Genomic DNA, 24,450 nt, shown 5'->3' with positions numbered 1-24,450 from the left:
TCCCTTATAATGGTATTTACCAAGAGCAATCACCTCAGACTTCATCACACTCTGGATTTGCTCACACGGTCTCAGGGGTGAATGAGGCACCCCAATTAGAAGGAACTTCAGTTGACAGTGTGGATGATTCAGTCTTGACTCTATTTAAGCACCTGTTTCAAGAGGATGTGCAGCACTTAACCAGGAGACAGGAAAATCTGCTACTAAAAAAATGTTTTCCAGTGGATGAAGTTTTCTAAGTGGTGCCTAAATGGGAACAGATGGTCCCTTGAGGTTAATAACCCTCTGTTCTTTAAATATTTATGTGAACTACTTCAGGATGGCTAATTGTATGCATCTATTAAGGTGCATTTAGTGGTCATCTCTGAATGTCTGCCAGTGGATCGCCATCTTTCTTCTTCTCTTTTGGTTAAACAATTAATGAATAGAGTGCTGCATATGAGACCCCCTCACAAGCAAATTCCTCCTACGTGGGATCTCAACTATATCTGGAAGAACTGAATTTACCAACTTTTGCACCAGCAGCTCAAGCTGATCAGAAGTTCTTAACACACTGAAAACTGTTTTGCTTATTGCACTGACATCTGCAAGGTGAATTCTGAGCTGCATGCTCTCATTATGGGACAACCTTACCTGCGTGATGAGGTTATGTTACACTCTTAACTCCTCTTTCACACTGAAAGTGGTCTCAGAATTCACTTTCAATCAGAGATAGCATTCTTCATACCTTGTATGCACATTGGCAGCTCAAGTACTGCTTTGACAGAGCGAGATCCTTTAGAAAACCCAAAAGGTTATTTCTTACACAGGCTATAAAGGGTCAACCTGTTTCTAAGCAAACTACTGCATGTTGGTTGTCCTCTGGTATTATTTTTTAATACATCCACCATAGCAAGATGTTTCCATGCAAGGGAAAGACACATTTCACCAGGACCTTTTCCTTTCCATGGAATACTGGAAAGTAGTGGACTCCAGAAATATTCTAAAGGCAACAACTTGGTCTTATGTCCATTCCTTTTCAAAGCAGTTCAAGCTTGATGCCTTTTCTAAACCCAGAACAGGCATAGCTGTGACAGTTTCTAGTGGCTCCTGGACCCTTATCCTTCTTCCAGGTTGGCTAATCTTTGGAAATCTACCCATATTCCAGGAAGGCAGTGTGTTTGTATAACATAGTATAGTTGCATAAATCCTACTTACCTTTCACATTAGATGTTCATAGAACACACTGCCTTACTGGCAGCACCCTCACACCATCCCTCCTTTATTTGTATGAATATAGTTTGGTGTTGGAGTTGCCATTGAGTTATGATTTGTGGCCTTTATTGTTGTGTGGGTGTGTGGCTTTTGGTTTTGGAACAGTAGGTTTTTGCAAAGCTTGTATTTCATCTTCTGTTCTTCCTGGACCCTAGAAAACACAAAGGTTCCTGTCTGTGAGACTTAAAGCCAGTCTCAGTACTGCTATGTGATTGGTCCAACACACCCACAGATGGGCAATGGGAGGAGCTCTGAGATTTGATAAGACTGCCAGGGGAAGAGTGGCAGGGTACTACTACCGATATGCCTGTAAGGCAGCATGTTCTACAAGCATCCACTGTTACAGGTAAGTAGGACTTAGCTTTATTCCCCCTTTCCAGCCTTCCCACTTCAGTTTGCTGGAAATTGTTGTATCTGGTGAATTTACTGAGTACCAGAGCTTACATGCATTATTCTATGGCGAGCTATTTTAGTTCTACAAAATTGTTCACTTCATGCACAGTGCCCTTCTCTCAGTAATCAACTCAGTTTTCAAGAATGAATGGAAAACTTTCTGGTGCATTTTTTTGTTGATGAGTAAAAGGATATGTATTTCACAACCTACACTTCTCCTTCTAAAAGGTAGTGCAAGTGTACTTACCCAGCTACTTCTTCTGGTTCTCTTTCAGATTGCTAGTGGACAGTGCTGTTTCTCACCCTTGTATCCTTTCCTGTTATGCCACATGGTTCTGGTGTTGATCCTTACCTGTTTCATCCTTCTCTTAATAACCTCAATGTAGTTGTAGTACCATATGCTGCTATCTGTTTGCATTTACATCACATTAAGCAGTTTGTCATACCTCTCAGGTTTTTGGAACCTTCTGTCTGTGGATATTGGAGTTGTTATAAACACGTTTCCATCAGCATTCCTAAAACCAAAGTCATCTGCTTGCCTGAGAATCCCCATCCTCAAGCATGGCAACACAATTCATCTATTCAGTACAAACTGATGGTGCCTTACATTAAGTGCAGTGGTATCTTTCAGGCCATCAGGAAGGCACATATTAAACTAGGATCACTATACAGAATCAAGCCTTTCCTCATTAACAACTCTGAACAGGAAATAGCCAGAACTTATCTTCTATCCACCCTTCTATATGCTTCTCCTATCTTTACTAACATAAGTAAAACTGATCTAGCTAAGCTTGAAACCCTGCTATAACAAAATAGCTAAATTCGCTACCAGCTCGCCTCACAGGTCTCACCACTGCACTGCCTTACATCAACTAAACCGGCTAGAACTACGCCATTACTTAGCTTACACTCAACTCATGCTGACTCACAGATTGATACACCAGCTTGATAAAACCCCTGTTTTTCAACCTCTGCTTTAGCCTTATACTAACACCTGACCACTTCAGTCCTCACATAAATCTCTACTACACGTCTCCAAATCTAACAATAAAACCAGTGAGTCTCTCTACTCTAACTACATCTCCAAGATTTGGAATACTATCCCTTAGCCCATCATAATCACTGATGATCCAACCCACTTCAAAAATCTACGAAACGTCTTTCTAAGTAAACAACTGTCTCTGCTCATGCACCTTTCCAGGCTAAACCTTATTGCTCATTTCCTTTCTCACTAACTTACTCTTTTATCACATCGCTTGTACCATAAGTACCTTACATATTTACTTATTACTTACCTACCACACCTTCTCTTCAGTAACAATTCACCCTCCTAACTTCTTCACCCGCCTACCTTTATATGTCATCCTCTGCCCTCCCTCTCTTCTCTGTCCCTTCTCCCTCTTCTGCTCTCTTCTCTACTCACTCTCTCCCTTCCCTACTCTACTCTCTAGTAAATATCCCTATACCAACACTTACTCAAGTTATGGAATTACATAACTGGTAGATCATGTCTTCCACTTACATGATGAAGAATTCCTAACTGACTGCACTGTCTGAACTATTGACTGCGTACTTTCACACCTATTCCACATTTATCAGCAAACTACCAACTTTATCGGCAACCCTAATTACTCTTATACTCCTTTATAATCAGTGTAACTCTATGTACCTTTGAGATGTGTTTCATTGATGTGTTTAACTTTGTAATTATTTTAATCGATATGTCTCATTGTATCGTATGACATGTGTATCTTCTGTTTTTCCAAATATTTTGACTTTTATTATTTCAAATTATGTCACTAGAGCTTTTCTGCGTGGGCTTCTGCTGAAAATGGGCTCTCACACAGTCGGACTATCCTGGTAAACAAATGTTAAATAAATAAATAAATCTTGATAGAAACATCTCTGCCTCACTCTGTCAGTATGTTTCTATTTGCACAATTTATCTGTTCAGTACAATCTGATGGTGCTCTACATTAAGTGCATTGGTATATCGATTGAAAAATATCTGCCGCATTCTGTCAGTATGTTTCTGTTTTTTTTCCTACACCGTAAGATCAACTCCCAGCTAAATGCTGATTAAAGTGCCAACAATATTATGAGACTGGAAGCCAGAGCTGTAATAGATAAGATAGTTTTCATTCCAGCTATAGTCGTTACCTTAGTTGCTACCTACCTTCATCCACTTTCAGCATACTCTGGGCTCTGACTATGATATATGTTCATGCATTCTCCTCTTTCTCACATCCATTCATCATTGTAACTGGGTCAGTATCAATTCATCGAAATATGTATTCATTGAATATGTATTCAGTGAAGGCTAAACAGCGAAATCCATTAGAGTGAAGCATGGAATTTTACCCAGGGTTAGAAATCACTCACCCTGTAGCACTAGCACTCTGGAACACACTCCGCACTAAATCAAACCCACCCAGTTGGGGGGCTTCACCCCCCCAACTATATACCAACTCCAAGATTGCACTACAGTGGGGAAAAAAGCAAAGTTGTGCTGATGGCCCAGTGGTTCTTAACTCTGGGAAAAATTCTGTGCTTTGCTGTAATGAATTTCACTGTTTAGCTGTCGATGAATATGTATTCAATGAATGCATATTTCGATGAACTAATATAGTCCCATTGTAACCATGTCAAATGCCGTATGATTATCTTATATTCCTGTTCAGTGCGTTTCAATTGATTTGTGATATGCAAGTGCTTTAACCTTAGTGACAGTCTGACTGCTGGCCACTGCTTAGTTACATCTTGTACATTAAGTCAAAATTCTTCACTCTTCCTTAGCCTTTTCGCATTCTCCCTTTGCCCATATAAACAATAAAATTACAAGGAGTAAGTCCTCCGAAGTGATTGGGCCATTACTCTCGTATGAGGTCCACCACAGCATCTGTGGAATACCAGCATTCTGTTTTTCTTTTGTTTCTTCTGAATTACTCATACTTATTCTTGAAAATAAAATATAGATGTTATAATCTAAGTAGCTAACCTGTGTTTCTTTGTAATATGTTTAAGTCTGAATGTTTCAGCACATTCAGGTAACTCAAACTTGTCTGTATTACTGCTACAATCTGTTGCACATGCTGTTTTATTTTTGTATTTTTCCTAGATTATGGCATAGAGGTCAAAGTTAAGGAAGCACTTTGCTACTAAACAGATTAAAAATTAAAGAAAAAAAATCCAAAGGATAAGTATGATATGCAAAGCAAATGAAAAGAAAGCAAATTAACAAATCTCAACTGAGCTTTGTAGTTTCAATTTATCCATGCTTTGAAACGTCTTAATGCCTACATAAATGTTGTTACTATTTTTTTTGTGTTTGTGTGATCACCTCCAGAGTAAGTGTGCATCATGCATTATGAAGTTTTATCTTTTTCTCTCTCTGTCTTTTTAGATGCTGATGATTCAGGAGTTACTTCAATTGGACTAACATTAACAACAACAGCTCCAGTGCATTCATCTCGAAAACGACGAGATGCAGATAAGGATCATCCAAAACTATTAGTGAGTAACTGTCAAAATCACTATTTTATTGCAAAACATGCATTTCAAGGTCACAGCTATTTCTTTTTGAAGTGTATCATCAGTTTTCGACACACTCCATCTGAGCAACTGACAGCCACATGCCAGTACATATAAAACAATGAAAAATATCAAAATATTAACATCACATTATATACACAGTATGTAATGAGTAAGCAAGACATAGGCCTTCAGTAAAACAGTATACTTTTACACAATAGAAAATATTTTACAATAAGTAAGATTACCTTGGAGAAGAACAAAGTACTGACATACAAGATCCGTAACAGTTCTTTGGAGAATGGGTTTGCTGTTGTTACAGGAAGTCCAGCCCCTAAAGACATGCATCATAAATCGCATATGGGAGAAAACTAAGGAAGTATCATGACTCGGAGTTGGAAATCACCAGCAAAAATGGCCTCTTACAAAATTAGATGTGCTGAAGCCAGATGAAAGTGGACTATGAACTAAAAAAGAATTCACCAAGACATAGTGGCCAGAAAGCATGTATCTTAAGTAGCCCAAGAAGAGGGCAAGCATGACCGCGAGTGAACTTATTAGTGACTGAAAACGTCTTGAGTTCTTTTCTGCTCACTTGACACAAACCAGACTATCCTGCTGCAAAGTGAGCAACATTATTCACTCACAGCTGTTGTAGAATACTGACTGTTGCAGGTCCTAGTTACTTTTAGGAATATGTTATCTTGACAAAAGTGCAATGTGCGTACAGTATTCTGTCCAAATAAGTGAAGATGTTAAGTTGTCAATCTCGCCTTCATTCTTGCTGGATGGGTTCGGAGCCGATTCTCGGCTCCGACTCGGTCAATACTAAAGCTCGAGAACTAATTCCACCGGCTCGAGGCTCCCTTATATCCCACAATGCTAGGCGGTAACTACTCAGATCTCATTTGCCGCTATAGCTGACGAGGTGCGTTTTCTACCGGCTCAGGCAGGTTAGTGAATTATTTACCTTTTAGGTATTACTAATTACCCCCTTTCTTTTAGTTAGAAATATTTCTATAGTTAATTCTAATTTTTAGTTTTATCGACCCTAATTTTCGATTCCCTACCCCTCTTATTGTTGTTCTAGGCCTTCGGCCCTTCCCTCACCCCAGTCCCTTTTAAAATTAGTGTTGTAGGGGCTTGTGTGTATGTGTTTTTCTACATAACTATAATTTTTTTCTGTATAGAGTGTCTGGTTTGTGTGTTTGTGTACAGCCTCTCTTACCTTAATGTCTAAGGATAAGGTCTCAGGCTTCAAGAAGTGTGACTCGAGCTGTCAGAAAATGTCTCTGACAGACGGTCACACTTCTTGTGTGTATTGCCTGGGACCTGTGCACCTGCAGGACTCATGTGCTGTCTGCCATGGTTTCAGCCCTCGAGTCCTGCAGGAACGCAAGAACAAGCTCATCTTGTGGGGCTTGTTAAAGCCTGAAGGCCCCCCGACTCAGTCTGGGTCGGGGAAGCCTTCAAAAACTTCAAAGCAGTCGGCTCCTGCTCTTGAGTCGACTGTTGAGAAGTCGAAGCAGGCTTCGACATCGGCTCCGGCCGGAGCCGATGTTCTTAAGCCTCATATCGTTACCTCGGCTCCGGCTGGAGCCGAGGCTGATAAGTCTTCATCGGCTCTGATACCATTATCGGAGCCACTTTCCAGAAAGAGGTCCAGGTCCCCCTCCATCGGATCTGTGCACTCGGCGCCAGGATCCCCTCTCCTTTCGGAGCGGAGTCACAAAACCCATTCCTCTCGGTCTTCCAGGTTGTCAGACCATGATTTGCAGAGGGTGGTGAGTAGACTTCTTAAGTCCGAGGCACTGGCCCAAATGCTCCATAGCCCGACTCACCAGTCAGTGGCTATTCCCGTTCCAGATTACATTCCTCCTCCGACTCCTTCGAGTTCGGAGCCAAGGCTTGTTGGAGCCATGACTGTCGGCGAGTCGGATCCGATACCTTCCATTTCGGCTCCGTCTGCCCCGATCTCCTCTTTGGAGGGATCTCGGCGCCGAGCTTCCCTCATCGGCTCTGAGGGGGCGAGTGGCATCGGACCCTTGTCCGACCCCGCTCTCCCTCTCGGGGCTTGGCTGGTGAGTTCGGCTCCGACATCGGCTTCGGAGCCGTCTCTGTCGGTGCCGGGAGGGGTCCTTGTCTCTTCGGAGCGAGGGCCTCGGGCCTTGCCTGACAGAGGTGCCTTTGAGGTCATGCGGAGCGTGCTAGAACCAGGTTCTGCCCCACAGTCAGCTCCTTCAGCCCCTCCATCTACAGTGCCTGCGGTGATTTCTACTCACCCCCTTGTCTCACACCGCAGAGAACCAACTCCTCAAGATTCCCCATTGGGAATTTCCTCCTCTTCGAGGTCTCTCCTGACCCTGCAGGAGATCCCCCTAGGAAGAGGCAGTGCAAGAGGAAGCACATTGACTCCCCTGAGTCTATCACCTCTGACACTGACTTAGAGGAATCCGAAGGGTCCCCTCGATCCCCCTCTGAGGATGTCTCCTTTGCGGACATCCTTGAAATCCTCAAACAGAGGGGGAATTGGCCAGCCCTTAATCCTTCGGAGGATGAGTCAGTGTATCTTGAGGCGTTTGGTTCTCGCCCTTCTACCTCCTGGGTGTCCCCTCCCTTTGACCCCCTTATGGAAGTGGTGGCAAGGAAGGCTTGGACGGCTCCTGACTCAGTGGAACCCACCCCGAGGAGACCATCCAAATTTATTACTGCCCCCAAAGACAAACAGTTTTTATCCAAAGGTGTCCCTGTTGATGCCATGGTGGTGGCTGCGGCCACAAAGAAGGAGTTAGCTGATCCTTCGGTTCCTGTCCATCCTCCTAATAAAGAATCTAGGACCATGGACAGGTACGGCAAGCGGATGTTCTCGTCAGCGACCTTTTCAATGCGGTCGCTGAACTACTTATGCCACTTCACCCGTCTCCAAAGAGATTTACTCAAGGATATGGGTGAACTGATGAAGGATCCTACAGCTGAGGGGTTCAAAGACACAATGAACTCCCAGTTGGCAACCCTAAATTCTATTGTTAACTCCTCCATGCGGCTGGTCTCATACGCAGCAGATGGGGCGAGTAGAGCCGCAGGCACAGGGGTTGCCTTACGAAGGCACGCCTGGATGCGGCTATGCAACTTTGCGGACCCTTTCAAGGCGTCCTTCACCAATTCCCCCTTTGATGGATCATCATTGTTTGGTCCACAGGTGAAGGATACATTGACCAGGTGCGAGGTGGAAGGTAAGACTCTCTCTGCCATAGGAGTCCGTTTTTCTACCCCTTCTAGACCCGATCCCAAAGGTCAAGGGAGGAAAGATGTGGTTCGAAAACAATCCCAGGGAGTCTCATCTGACGCACAAGGCCGATTCCCTCTAGAGGCAGAGGGGAATAATAATAGAGCCGCCCCAGAGGCAGAGGAGGTCCATAAAACCAGGGTAGCAGAGATGTTCTCTGACAAACCCTTTCAGCACCCCTGAGGGGCTGCCCGGCTGTCCGCCTTCGGAGGCAGTCGGGGGAAGATTATCACTGTACCCAAAAGCCTGGCTTTCCCTAACTCAAGACAAATGGGTACAGTCGATCATATCCAAGGGTTACAAAATTCCCTTTATTCATATTCCAACCCAACCAAAAAGATCCCTTCCAGACGTTCCACCCAGTCTAAGGGAAAAAGCAGCATTAGAAGTTTCAAAGCTGCTATCAAAAAGAGTCATCCAATCAGTCCCGGCAGACCAGCAAGGATCCGGAATCTACTCCAAATTCTTTTTGGTACCAAAAACAGGGGACTGGAGACCCATACTGGATCTCAGCTACTTAAACAAGTTTGTCAAGAAAACAAAATTCCGGATGGTCACGCTACAGTCCATTCTACCCTTCTTGGGTCAGGACAATTGGATGTGCTCGATAGATCTTCAGGATGTGTACTACCACATCAAAATGAACCGACGCTCCAGGAGATATCTCCGCTTCAGGCTGGGAGCCAGTCACTACCAATTCAGGGCCCTGCCCTTTGGTCTCACTACAGCAACCCGGGTGTTCACCAAATGCATGGCAGTGGTCACGGCTCACTTGAGACGCCAGGGATTCCAGGTGTTTCCATATCTGGACGATTGGCTCCTTACTGCCACCACCAGACATCAGCTTCTCCTATCCAGGGATTTCACCATTCAAACCTGTCAAGCTCTAGGCATTTCAATAAATTTTGAAAAATCTGCCTTGTCGCCTTGTCAGTCTATTACTTTATAGGCCACATTGGATACACAGACCCTTTCAGCCAGACTCACAGAGCAGAGGGTGTTAGACATCCGGAACCAAGTATCCCTTCTCTTACAATTTGTCAAAGTCAAAGCCAGACTGGTATTGAAGGTACTAGGACTCATGGCAGCAGCTATTCCCCTTTTCCCCTTAGCTCGCCTTTACATGAGGATCCTCCAATGGATGCTCTTTACCCAGTGGTCCTTTCAATGACTCCCGATGTCCCATACCATACTGATAACTCAAGTATGCAAGAATCAACTGTCTTGGTGGATCACGTCACCTCAACTTCTCCAAGGAAGACCCTTCACTCCCCCCCCCCCTCCAGTTACCACGTTGACAACAGATGCCTCTCTGATCGGGTGGGGGGGGCATTATCAGGGCAGGACAGTCCAGGGCACGTGGCAACCCTTCGAGTGCCACTTGCACATAAATGTCTTAGAGATGAGAGCAGTGCTTTTAGCGTTGCAAGCCTTTCACGACTCTCTTCCCAAAGGGACTGTTGCAATTCAAACGGACAACATGTCTGTGGTGTGGTACATCAACAAACAAGGCGGAACCAGATCATACCCTTTATGTCGAGAAGCACTCAGACTTTGGCAATGGGCGATCTCTTCTCAGCGTTTTCTGATAGCAACGCATATTCCCGGGAAATCCAACGTCATTGCAGACAAGTTGAGCAGAGCAATTCTCATGCCACACGAGTGGTCTCTAAAGAAATCAGTTCTAGAAGAAGTATTCCTAAGATGGGGCCAACCTTGCTGCGATCTTTTTGCTACTCCCCAAAACAGCAAGTGTCAAGACTTCTTCACTCTCTTCCCGTTACCAGGCCATCCCACCAGAGACGCTCTAGTCCACGATTGGCCCCGGGGACTTCTGTATGCCTTTCCCCCCTTTCCACTGATACCTCAACTAATTCAGAAAGCCATCGCCTTGAGAGTGACAATGATCCTCATTGCCCCTTACTGGTCTCGACAGATATGGTTCCCCTTTCTTCATCGTTACCTTTTGGAGCAGCCTTGGCATCTGGACCCAGTACCAGATCTGATTACCCATCAATCGGGTCAGCTGCACCAATCTCTGTCTTCTCTAAACCTCACAGCGTGGTTTCTCCAATTCCAACCTTAGCCAGGCTTCCCTCAATATCTCGCTCGTTCCGAGATATCTTGATAGCCTCTCATAAATCCTCTACCGGAAGATTTATACTAGCAAATGGAAACGTTTTTCCTTTGGGCATCATCGAAAAACATAGATCCCTTTACTGCACCTATCCAGTCTATTTTAGACTTTCTAGCAGAACTCTTTCATTTAGGATCTTCTGCATCAACCATTAGAGTTCAATTGGCTGCCATATCAAATTTTCATGTTGGTGTCTCAGAATCCAGCATCATGGCTCACAAACTCTGTAAAGCCTTCTTAAGAGGTGTATTTCTTCTCAAACCTCCAATCAAAGACCCTCCGCCTCAATTGGATTTGAACTTGGTTCTGGCATCTTTAATTCTTCCCCCCTTCGAACCAGTGGCTTCATGTTCTCTGAAATTGCTTTCTTGGAAGACACTTTTTCTGGTAGCTATAACTTCAGCGAAAAGAGTATCTGAACTCCATGCTCTGTGCAGTCGTCCTCCTTACTTAGTTTTTCACAAAGACAGGGTATCCCTCCGGACTAATCCATCCTTTTTACCTAAAATTTCTTCTCAAATTAACCTAAACCAAATTATTGATCTCCCCGTTTTTTTCCCTAACTATTCAAATAGGTCAGAGCAAAAGCTGCATTTTTTGGATGTTCATCGCCAACTGAGATATTACTTAGACAGGACTAAACAACTCAGGAAATCTGATCAATTGTTTCTGTCATATGCAGAAGGTAGATTGGGCCTTCCAGTCACTAAAGTATCTCTTTCTAGATGGCTCACGTCTACAATTACTTTCATCTATGAGATCAGACATCAAAACTACCCTCAAGACCTAGAGCTCATTCAACTAGGGCATTAGCTACATCCATAGCCTTTCAGGACAGGTTGCCAATAGATTCAATTTGTGCAGCAGCCACATGGGCTTCTCCTCATGCATTCATTTCACATTAAAAATTGGACATGGTTTCCAGAAGCCATGCCAGTTTTGGTTCCACTGTTCTCAAGAGTCTGTTCCGATAGGCCACCCGGGATAAAGTGCTAGGGACGCGGTCCCATCCAGCAAGAATGAAGGCGAGATTGACAACTTAACATTAAGAAGTTATGTACCTACCATAACGTTCCATGTTAGTTGTCTTCTTCTCGCCTTCTTTCTTGCGTCCCTCCCTCCTTCCCCCAAGCCTGGACAGACCGACCGGAATTCTTTTGTGTTTCTTCTTCTGAAATTTGTTACTCCCACATTTCTCCCACCTCTTCTATCTTTACTGATGTCTGCCTTTTCTTACGCAGACTGTTTGAGGTGGGTTACCCTACTCCATTCTATGGAGACTAGGATTGCTTGGTATAGCTATCAAACGAGATCTGAGTAGTTACCGCCTAGCATTGTGGGATATAGGGGAGCCTCGAGCAGGTGGAATTAGCTCTCGAGCTTTAGTATTGGCCGAGTCGGAGCCGAGAATCGGCTCCGAACCCATCCAGCAAGAAAGAAGGCGAGAAGAAGACAACTAACATGGAACGTTATGGTAGGTACATAACTTCTTATTTTCTTACCTATGAAACATCTAGTTAAAAGAAATTAGTGTAATTGTTGCTGATTCTGAGTTGCAGCTTGACTGTCATTATGTTGTTCTTATGTTGAGTCTTGATAAAGGTGTCCAGGCAAACAGTCAGTTACTTAAAATACTGTGTGCTCTTAGCAGTCATCCTGTATCACAGTGATATAGAATGCATGAAGGCATAGCATCCAGCCTTCTATTTCCCTAAGCCGCACATTCTAAAAGACATTATTTTCCATAGAGAGACAACCTCTTGTACTACTACCAGCCTCTGAGCACTTGCTATATTGTAAGGCACTGTCTCATCTGAAAATTAACTCTTGCTTAACCTAATAGATTCTGTGAGAGGTCCAAGCACGTCGCTAACCACCTTTACCCCCCTTAGTGGAAAATTTTTCTGGCCCAGGAAGGGTAACTTTTTACATTTATGTATTTTCACCGCTGATTTACACCTTTTTTTTTTTACTAGCATTCCTGCACAAGCTAAGGGCAGACATAATGTGTGCGAGGAGGTAGTTCAAGCTTTATAGAGTGGCCATAACTGTGGATAAGTTTTATTTATGAGGAATACTACAACAGTGATATATTTAGATTTCTACTGTTATGGTGGGATACCTACACAACTGTGCCGTTCTTTGTAAAACTGTACTTTCTGTAATGTCACTAGCATTCAAATCCCACAGTATTAAAAGGAAGTCAAAAAGCAGTATCTGTGGTGGTGTCATCTATAACAACAGGTAGAGAGGAGTCACAGCAAAACAAATAAAGGCTGACTTCTTCCCCTCATGGAATTACAGTCTTCATAAAATAAACAGCAATAAATAAACTTCATGAGCCGTAGGGTGAATAAAAATGTTATAGCATATTGTCTTGTTTGCTAGGTGTTGATAGACTCACGCACTAATAGCAGATGGTATGCACTGCTTACAGTGCTAATACTCTCAGCTAGTACAGCACAGACATCTCCTCCTAGATGTTGCAGCAGCAAAAAGTGAACATTCAGTCAGAATTTGCAGTGATAGTGAAGAGGCATGTCTAAGAGCAACAAAAAGCGGCACACACTAATATCTGACCTGAGCCACTTTCACCGTCAGTACAATCACAAATGTTGATTTTTATCAAGTAGATGTCTCTTATTTATGTCTAGCACCAAGGGGATAGAAATAGAAGGTGGTGGTAATTTCACTTGCTCATTATATATTCATGCAGTGGCACCATAGGATCATGACTTGGCAGAGACCAGACAGCCTTATAAAGTTTATGGTCCAGGGGATGTATGACTTTGGTTTTTACTTGATGGGATCTCTTCTTCATTTGAGATGCATAGTTCACTGTCTTTTTGAGATGGTATAAATGTTTTCCTTTAAGAAAGCAGCCTCTTTTTCTATGGTTGGGAATAAATGGCTACCAACAGAAAATGTAATTCTCAACCTTGATGGATATCAGATTGTTGCCTTGATCTTTTGCTGGCATAGGTGCTGAATGAGGTGCCACCACACTTTTCCACTATCGGCATAGAAAAGTGATTTTCTTAGATGATGCTCTTTCCTAAGTGCATTATCTCTTTCATCCCCATGCAGTACAAACACATTTTGATTTTGGACAAAGTAAAGAAACTTTACAATGATTATTTTTGGCCGTGCTATTGGGGACAAATTGGGACTTGAAAGTAATGTGCTGTCTCTAAGAAGCAGTTGAAAATGGGGTTCTTTTCCAGTGTGTTGGGCATCCAAACCTGGAGAAAATGTAGAATATACATTTCTTTAGTTTCCACATGGAGCTTGAGGATTCCAATATTATTTCAGCTACTGCGAGTCTCCTGGTCATCTGTCTTTTCTTTTAAGACTTGTATATAGTCTAGCAAGAAGGAAGTGTGATGTTTTGCTTTGGCTAAATCCAGTGCTAGGTCTGATTTAGTACTGTCTAAATCAGACGTCTGCTTTGCTACCTAACCCCCACCACCCTCAGCATGGTGGTCTTGATTTCCTGGACTTGAATATTTTAGCCTGGAAATTTGTGTGTGTGTGTGTGTGTGTGTGTGTGTGTGTGTGTGTGTGTGTGTGTGTGTGTGTGTGTGTGTGTATCTAATTATTGAGTCAACCATAGTGGCCATATCTGCATAATTTGCTCAGGACCTTTATTTTCCATGATTGCAGAGAGTTCAGAAGATGAGTCACTGACTTCAGATATTTATGGCAGGGTAAAATCTGTTGAGAGATGAGCCTGGTTATTTTTTCGAATGATTCTAGGCTTTTGCTCGGGCTTCTTTGGCTGGCATGTTAGCCAGCACAGTATAGTATAGCAGAGGCTGACAATATAGGGTGAAAATACCCTCCAAAAGTAAATTCAGATGACAATTTCAGGCCATAGTTTCCAGCTAAACAATTCATGTAATGGGTTGCTAACAAAAAGTCCATGTTATGTATGCATTTGCATTTGTGGATGGTAGAGGTCATCTGTCTTATAGCTGGTCAGGTTTTCTTTACTGAACTAAACAGAAAATGAGGATGTATCTCATGAAAGGAAGTGTTTTCCTTTGTTCAGATTTCATTAAAAGCAATCAGAATGCAATATTTTGTTCTTGATGTACTTTACTTAATTATGTGATGTTTTTGGTTGGCGCTTTGGTTTCTGAGACCAAGGTTTTTCTTCCGTCAAAGAATCCCTGATTTGGTGTGGAATTCCAGCATTTTAAAACATGGATAATGACAGACTAAGAGATTTACTAACTGTACCTATTTGGAATGATACAGAAGCAGATCAGATACAAACGGATACAGAAAATGGACAGGGAAGAACGGGCCCAGAAATGTTAATTCAATGACTTTTTCTAAACTGTCAAAGCAACTGAAACGCATGCAGGATCTCTACTGGGAATACATTTATTTACAACAAAGCGTAGGTGAGAGAAGCTACCCGGGGTCTTAGACAGAATAAAAGACCAGTGTGGAAAAGTATGGATGATTCACTTTCTAAGGAATGGGAAGATATTTTAGAGGATGCCAGCTACATACTTATTCATCTGCTATTAAGGAACAACCTTAGTATGCAGAAAGCTACAAAGGCTGACATCACATCTTTAAAAACAACATTGGAAAATGAGAATCACAATGACCTAGATGCTAAATTTGAGCTGCTTCAAGAAATAGTGAAAGGATATGAGAAGTCCATTAAAGAAGGAAAGATTAATAAAATGAAACTAGATCAGCTGGGCAAAGATGATCCTGGGAGACTTACTAGGAGGTATAATAGTAATAATAATAATAACAACAACAAGAGAACCAACAACAGGCAAGGTTTTAGTTATAACAGGGGATATGGGGAAAGTATAACCGGGCCAGCAGACCTTAATGGGATTTTCCCAGGAGAGGTCCTCGCACAAAACCAGACAGGGGCACAATACAGGACCACCAGGAGGCAGGCCCCCCAACATCTCATTCCCCACTATCCCAGTCCCCTCTGGCTGTCAACACTCTGCAGAAGCCTTTGACATCACAGATGGATCAGGACAGGAACATAAGCCACAGAGGTGACCAGAACTGACAAGAGTTCCATAGGATGAATTACAGGACTACCAAGACAACCGGGACCACAGACAATCTAGCTACCAGGAGCAGCAGCACCTTCACAGAGACCAGTTTCTTCAGGAAGACCAGTATCGACAGCACATACACCAACCACCACACCAATACCAAAGCCAGCACCAGTACCAGAACAAGAATAACGACCACAACCAAAGCCCCAGAGCTTGTCCCTCTTACCAGGTACCCCCTTACCACAGCGAGGAATACTACTACAACCCACGAGATTCCAGAAAGCACAACCGAGGCTCAGACAGAGGAACCAGCCACAGCCACAATAACAGGTGCTCCACTTATCTGGAGCCACTCTGTTAAAGCACTGACTGAAGATGAAAAAAGTGTGTTGTCCAAAGGACTTACTTTTGTACCAAGCTGCAGGAGTGAGGTCGCTCAGGTACTGATAGACCTTAAAATGTTTGTGAGGAAGCTCAATTTAAAGGTACAGTTTCATGGCAAAATTAATGACATTGAAAAAAAAGCCTATTGATGAAACTATAAAAGGCCTAGCAGTTATTGTCCACCACTACATCAAACATTAGCTGCTTTCGAAGTGAAATGTGAGCTGGATATCAGGAAACGACTTAAAAAACCTCCTAAGAAAAAACTTTATAACTTAACACAGGGAGGAAGAAAAGCATTGATCGAGCTAGGCAATGATAAATCCAGGCATGTAATGAAGGCAGACAAGGGATGAGGTGTACTTGTGACTGATGCTACTAACTACAACCAAAACATAGAGAACATGCTGGAGGATAACAGATTTTATGAATTATTTACCACTGATGACATAAAAAGAGCATATGATTTATGGAACACTATATCACCACATTATGGGAAGAAAAGCTTATTACTGAAAATCTTTATAATTATTTATGGAGCTCATGCCCACGTTTACCTTACTTTTTTGAAATATCAAAGCCACACAAGAACAGAGAAGACCCACCTTATAGACTGGTGGTAGCAAGTGGAGGTTCCCTTACTGAAGGTTGACGTGGCTATGGGCACGGCATGTGCCAATAGCTACACCAACCTTGTGTTAGCCAAATGGGAATTTTACATGATTCTCAATAAGAATCCATCACTTCTGTGGTATAGACATTTTGTTGACGATGTATTTCTGTTGTGGCAAGGCAATACCCAGAGTCTTTTGTCTTTCGTAGACTATTTACATACCATTACGACTTTTTTAAAATTCACAGTAGCATACTCGCATTCTAGTATTTCATTTCTTGATGTGACTATTAATGAGAGTGAATTGGGTTGCTTTCCTACAGGTATGTTTAGGAAGGATGTAAGGAAAAATGCTTTGCTACATAGACAAAGCATGCATCCTAGACATATTCCACAGAATGTCCTTAAGGGACAATTCCTGAGGTTGATGAGGCTACATAATGATGATGCTGAGTTAGAGGTAGCATTTGCTAAATTGAAACAGGATTTCTTAGAGAGAGGGTACAGTGAGAGAGAGGTAGATGAATGCATAAGGCTAGTATCTCTTGATAGAAGTACTAGAGGCAAACATTTTTTCTTGGAGGTACCACCAACATCCCTAATATCACAGGGAAGAACCAATGGTAGGAAGGTTAGGTTTATACTAACGTTCTTTAGTGATATTAAAACTTCTTGCAGTATTATTAAGAAGAACTGGAACATTCTTTATGCCAACCATGATTTGAGAGAGATAATTACTGATAAACCTAATTTCTCTTTCAAGAATAGATCAGTTAAGCAGCAACTCTGTTTCAGGAAAGAGAGTAGTTCATATTAGAGTCTCAGAGGTTTGGCAGTTTTCCATGTAGACATTGTGAGGCATGTAAGCATATTTTTAGTTCACCTAGCTATTTACATCCTACACTCCGATGTTTTGTTGAGTTTCCTTTCTATGCAGATTGTAGTACTAGGGACAGAATCTTGGAACATTTACGTGACATTAGGAATTGCAAGAGTACTAGTGCCTTGGCTAAACACATTGTTGAAGCAGGAGAGGGACATAACTTTAAGTTTTTTGTCTTGGAAATTGTATTAGAAGAGAGTAGGGGTGGTGATCTGAAGTGTAAGACAGAAGCCTTTTAACAAAAGTGGATTCTGTTCTTTAAGGCTGACACCTACCCCGGTATCAATGATATGGTTTCTCTGAAACCTTTTTTGAAACAGAGATCTAAGCATTAACGCACATTAGCACTTTAAATACTGAATTGTTCTTGTTAATTAATGTACTTTTTTTAGTGGTCAGTATAACTTTTTAAACTGCATTGTGTTAGTATGTTGTTGTCTGATGAAGTGATTATCCACCGTGAAATCGCTTACCTTGTGTTATTTTATATTTTATTGAAATTTGCGTTTTTATTTTCTGCCTTGAACTTGTTTATGATTTATTATTTTATTTTAGTTATTTGTCCCATTCTTGGTCGTTATTTTTTTTGGTTTTACTATATGAGAGAAACACTAAAAGATGTGAAGCTAATTGTACGTTTTGTATATTTATACAGCAAGGTGATAGTTTTTATTGCCCTTATTTAAATAAAAGCATTAAGACCTGTGTAAGGGGTGACTGTAACACTACAAAAGTAATATACACAAGTAATTTACAAGGGCACAGTGCAATTAATGTGGTGCATTTTATGTGGACAAGACTGTAAATAAACTTAAATGTAGGATTTCATGTCATCTGGCAGAAATCCGCTCTGGATGTAAAAATAATGCACTAGCCAAACACCTTGCTCTTCATAAAAGACACACAGGTTTTAAGTTCCAGATAATGGATTGCATAGACATGGGTGATCTTGAAGGAAACATCTCAAATATGCTGGAGAAATGTGACGTCATGTGGCAATTAATGCTGAACTCTTTTAGGAAGCGTGGACTAAACTACAACTGTTTACTTAAAAGCGTACTGGAACTTAGAAAATTGCCACATTGTTTACATGACTAATTTTATTTTATTTTATTTTATTTTATTTTATTCTTCCTGTTGGTTTTAAATGCCATGTTAAAACAGTTTTAATTTAAGTGCATATTTTGTTTCCATCATCATACATTTTTTTTCTTATCCTTTTTCCACTTTATTCAAAATGATGTGTGATAACAATACTAACTAATTATACAATGATATTTTTGTATATAGTTTTTAGGGTTCTTGTACACAGACATGAAGTCTAGAAGGACAAAAGTGATCTTTGTTAATAGGTTATGGAAATAGAATATGATTTTTACAATGGATTTTTTTGCATGCAAAGTGTATATGTATATATTTACACATATTTTTAGACTGCCAAATGGTCTAAGGTTTATATATTTCCAGCCATGTAGTATATTGTCTTGGATAAAATCACATACTTAATAATCTGGTTAAATAAGAGGTACCACATCATTATTAATGTTATTTAAAGTACATAAGGGTTATATTATTATGACAGCCACTAAGTAGGGCAAGACCTGCTCGAATGTCACAGTGATGGGGAGGGGATGTGAATTTAACATGTATACCAATAATACTTTGATCTGAAGTAGGGACTTCATTTGTCAGCAACCTGTGGGTCTTGGATCCGATATACATCCGAGCCGGCAACTTGTTTCATAGCTAATGGATCCGAGCTCCAAGTCAAAGTCAAAGCCAGACTGGTATTGAAGGTACTAGGACTCATGGCAGCAGCTATTCCCCTTTTCCCCTTAGCTCGCCTTTACATGAGGATCCTCCAATGGATGCTCTTTACCCAGTGGTCCTTTCAACGACTCCCGATGTCCCATACCATACTGATAACTCAAGTATGCAAGAATCAACTGTCTTGGTGGATCACGTCACCTCAACTTCTCCAAGGAAGACCCTTCACTCCCCCCCCCCTCCAGTTACCACGTTGACAACAGATGCCTCTCTGATCGGGTGGGGGGGGCATTATCAGGGCAGGACAGTCCAGGGCACGTGGCAACCCTTCGAGTGCCACTTGCACATAAATGTCTTAGAGATGAGAGCAGTGCTTTTAGCGTTGCAAGCCTTTCACGACTCTCTTCCCAAAGGGACTGTTGCAATTCAAACGGACAACATGTCTGTGGTGTGGTACATCAACAAACAAGGCGGAACCAGATCATACCCTTTATGTCGAGAAGCACTCAGACTTTGGCAATGGGCGATCTCTTCTCAGCGTTTTCTGATAGCAACGCATATTCCGGAAATCCAACGTCATTGCAGACAAGTTGAGCAGAGCAATTCTCATGCCACACGAGTGGTCTCTAAAGAAATCAGTTCTAGAAGAAGTATTCCTAAGATGGGGCCAACCTTGCTGCGATCTTTTGCTACTCCCAAAACAGCAAGTGTCAAGACTTCTTCACTCTCTTCCTGTTACCAGGCCATCCCACCAGAGACGCTCTAGTCCACGATTGGCCCCGGGGACTTCTGTATGCCTTTCCCCCCTTTCCACTGATACCTCAACTAATTCAGAAAGCCATCGCCTTGAGAGTGACAATGATCCTCATTGCCCCTTACTGGTCTCGACAGATATGGTTCCCCTTTCTTCATCGTTACCTTTTGGAGCAGCCTTGGCATCTGGACCCAGTACCAGATCTGATTACCCATCAATCGGGTCAGCTGCACCAATCTCTGTCTTCTGCGAACCTCACAGCGTGGTTTCTCCAATTCCAACCTTAGCCAGGCTTCCCTCAATATCTCGCCGTTCGAGATATCTTGATAGCCTCTCATAAATCCTCTACCGGAAGATTTATACTAGCAAATGGAAACGTTTTCCTTTGGGCATCATCGAAAAACATAGATCCCTTTACTGCACCTATCCAGTCTATTTTAGACTTTCTAGCAGAACTCTTTCATTTAGGATCTTCTGCATCAACCATTAGAGTTCAATTGGCTGCCATATCAAATTTTCATGTTGGTGTCTCAGAATCCAGCATCATGGCTCACAAACTCTGTAAAGCCTTCTTAAGAGGTGTATTTCTTCTCAAACCTCCAATCAAAGACCCTCCGCCTCAATTGGATTTGAACTTGGTTCTGGCATCTTTAATTCTTCCCCTTGAACCAGTGGCTTCATGTTCTCTGAAATTGCTTTCTTGGAAGACACTTTTTCTGGTAGCTATAACTTCAGCGAAAAGAGTATCTGAACTCCATGCTCTGTGCAGTCGTCCTCCTTACTTAGTTTTTCACAAAGACAGGGTATCCCTCCGGACTAATCCATCCTTTTTACCTAAAATTTCTTCTCAAATTAACCTAAACCAAATTATTGATCTCCCCGTTTTTTTCCCTAACTATTCAAATAGGTCAGAGCAAAAGCTGCATTTTTTGGATGTTCATCGCCAACTGAGATATTACTTAGACAGGACTAAACAACTCAGGAAATCTGATCAATTGTTTCTGTCATATGCAGAAGGTAGATTGGGCCTTCCAGTCACTAAAGTATCTCTTTCTAGATGGCTCACGTCTACAATTACTTTCATCTATGAGATCAGACATCAAAAACTACCCTCAAGACCTAGAGCTCATTCAACTAGGGCATTAGCTACATCCATAGCCTTTCAGGACAGGTTGCCAATAGATTCAATTTGTGCAGCAGCCACATGGGCTTCTCCTCATGCATTCATTTCACATTAAAAATTGGACATGGTTTCCAGAAGCCATGCCAGTTTTGGTTCCACTGTTCTCAAGAGTCTGTTCCGATAGGCCACCCGGGATAAAGTGCTAGGGACGCGGTCCCATCCAGCAAGAATGAAGGCGAGATTGACAACTTAACATTAAGAAGTTATGTACCTACCATAACGTTCCATGTTAGTTGTCTTCTTCTCGCCTTCTTTCTTAAGCCCTCCTCCTTCCCCCAAGCCTGGACAGACCGACCGGAATTCTTTTGTGTTTCTTCTTCTGAAATTTGTTACTCCCACATTTCTCCCACCTCTTCTATCTTTACTGATGTCTGCCTTTTCTTACGCAGACTGTTTGAGGTGGGTTACCCTACTCCATTCTATGGAGACTAGGATTGCTTGGTATAGCTATCAAACGAGATCTGAGTAGTTACCGCCTAGCATTGTGGGATATAGGGGAGCCTCGAGCAGGTGGAATTAGCTCTCGAGCTTTAGTATTGGCCGAGTCGGAGCCGAGAATCGGCTCCGAACCCATCCAGCAAGAAAGAAGGCGAGAAGAAGACAACTAACATGGAACGTTATGGTAGGTACATAACTTCTTATTTTCTTACCTATGAAACATCTAGTTAAAAGAAATTAGTGTAATTGTTGCTGATTCTGAGTTGCAGCTTGACTGTCATTATGTTGTTCTTATGTTGAGTCTTGATAAAGGTGTCCAGGCAAACAGTCAGTTACTTAAAATACTGTGTGCTCTTAGCAGTCATCCTGTATCACAGTGATATAGAATGCATGAAGGCATAGCATCCAGCCTTCTATTTCCGTAAGCCGCACATTCTAAAAGACATTATTTTCCATAGAGAGACAACCTCTTGTACTACTACCAGCCTCTGAGCACTTGCTATATTGTAAGGCACTGTCTCATCTGAAAATTAACTCTTGCTTAACCTAATAGATTCTGTGAGAGGTCCAAGCACGTCGCTAACCACCTTTACCCCCCTTAGTGGAAAATTTTTCTGGCCCAGGAAGGGTAACTTTTTACGTTTATGTATTTTCACCGCTGATTTACACCTTTTTTTTACTAGCATTCCTGCACAAGCTAAGGGCAGACATAATGTGTGCGAGGAGGGAGTTCAAGCTTTATAGAGTGGCCATAACTGTGGATAAGTTTTATTTATGAGGAATACTACAACAGTGATATATTTAGATTTCTACTGTTATGGTGGGATACCTACACAACTGTGCCGTTCTTTGTAAAACTGTACTTTCTGTAATGTCACTAGCATTCAAATCCCACAGTATTAAAAGGAAGTCAAAAAGCAGTATCTGTGGTGGTGTCATCTATAACAACAGGTAGAGAGGAGTCACAGCAAAACAAATAAAGGCTGACTTCTTCCCCTCATGGAATTACAGTCTTCATAAAATAAACAGCAATAAATAAACTTCATGAGCCGTAGGGTGAATAAAAATGTTATAGCATATTGTCTTGTTTGCTAGGTGTTGATAGACTCACGCACTAATAGCAGATGGTATGCACTGCTTACAGTGCTAATACTCTCAGCTAGTACAGCACAGACATCTCCTCCTAGATGTTGCAGCAGCAAAAAGTGAACATTCAGTCAGAATTTGCAGTGATAGTGAAGAGGCATGTCTAAGAGCAACAAAAAGCGGCACACACTAATATCTGACCTGAGCCACTTTCACCGTCAGTACAATCACAAATGTTGATTTTTATCAAGTAGATGTCTCTTATTTATGTCTAGCACCAAGGGGATAGAAATAGAAGGTGGTGGTAATTTCACTTGCTCATTATATATTCATGCAGTGGCACCATAGGATCATGACTTGGCAGAGACCAGACAGCCTTATAAAGTTTATGGTCCAGGGGATGTATGACTTTGGTTTTTACTTGATGGGATCTCTTCTTCATTTGAGATGCATAGTTCACTGTCTTTTTGAGATGGTATAAATGTTTTCCTTTAAGAAAGCAGCCTCTTTTTCTATGGTTGGGAATAAATGGCTACCAACAGAAAATGTAATTCTCAACCTTGATGGATATCAGATTGTTGCCTTGATCTTTTGCTGGCATAGGTGCTGAATGAGGTGCCACCACACTTTTCCACTATCGGCATAGAAAAGTGATTTTCTTAGATGATGCTCTTTCCTAAGTGCATTATCTCTTTCATCCCCATGCAGTACAAACACATTTTGATTTTGGACAAAGTAAAGAAACTTTACAATGATTATTTTTGGCCGTGCTATTGGGGACAAATTGGGACTTGAAAGTAATGTGTTGTCTCTAAGAAGCAGTTGAAAATGGGGTTCTTTTCCAGTGTGTTGGGCATCCAAACCTGGAGAAAATGTAGAATATACATTTATTTAGCTTCCACATGGAGCTTGAGGATTCCAATATTATTTCAGCTACTGCGAGTCTCCTGGTCATCTGTCTTTTCTTTTAAGACTTGTATATAGTCTAGCAAGAAGGAAGTGTGATGTTCTGCTTTGGCTAAATCCAGTGCTAGGTCTGATTTAGTACTGTCTAAATCAGATGTCTGCTTTGCTACCTAACCCCCACCACCCTCACCATGGTGGTCTTGATTTCCTGGACTTGAATATTTTAGCCTGGAAATTTGTGTGTGTGTGTGTGTGTGTGTGTGTGTGTGTGTGTGTGTGTGTGTGTGTGTGTGTATCTAATTATTGAGTCAACCATAGTGGCCATATCTGCATAATTTGCTCAGGACCTTTATTTTCCATGATTGCAGAGAGTTCAGAAGATGAGTCACTGACTTCAGATATTTATGGCAGGGTAAAATCTGTTGAGAGATGAGCCTGGTTATTTTTTCGAATGATTCTAGGCTTTTGCTCGGGCTTCTTTGGCTGGCATGTTAGCCAGCACAGTATAGTATAGCAGAGGCTGACAATATAGGGTGAAAATACCCTCCAAAAGTAAATTCAGATGACAATTTCAGGCCATAGTTTCCAGCTAAACAATTCATGTAATGGGTTGCTAACAAAAAGTCCATGTTATGTATGCATTTGCATTTGTGGATGGTAGAGGTCATCTGTCTTATAGCTGGTCAGGTTTTCTTTACTGAACTAAACAGAAAATGAGGATGTATCTCATGAAAGGAAGTGTTTTCCTTTGTTCAGATTTCATTAAAAGCAATCAGAATGCAATATTTTGTTC

General features: G+C 41.8%; 1 protein-coding gene across 1 annotated transcript in view; it reads left to right on the top strand.

Annotated features, from left to right (window-relative positions):
• Positions 1-24,450, top strand: part of LOC122813657 (integrin alpha-X-like) — a 3,682,398-nt gene that overhangs the window by 882,251 nt on the left and 2,775,697 nt on the right. Inside the window, exon 4 of the mRNA XM_044086096.1 lies at positions 5,051-5,160. Within this exon, the coding sequence (XP_043942031.1) occupies positions 5,051-5,160 (110 nt within the window). The remainder of the gene's footprint in view (positions 1-5,050; positions 5,161-24,450) is intronic.

The sequence above is a fragment of the Protopterus annectens genome, chromosome 10.part0, assembly GCF_019279795.1.
Source record: "Protopterus annectens isolate FY-2018-M chromosome 10.part0, PAN1.0, whole genome shotgun sequence".
NCBI classification, from domain to species: Eukaryota; Metazoa; Chordata; order Ceratodontiformes; family Protopteridae; genus Protopterus; species Protopterus annectens.
This window is presented reverse-complemented; position numbering and strand designations above follow the sequence as displayed.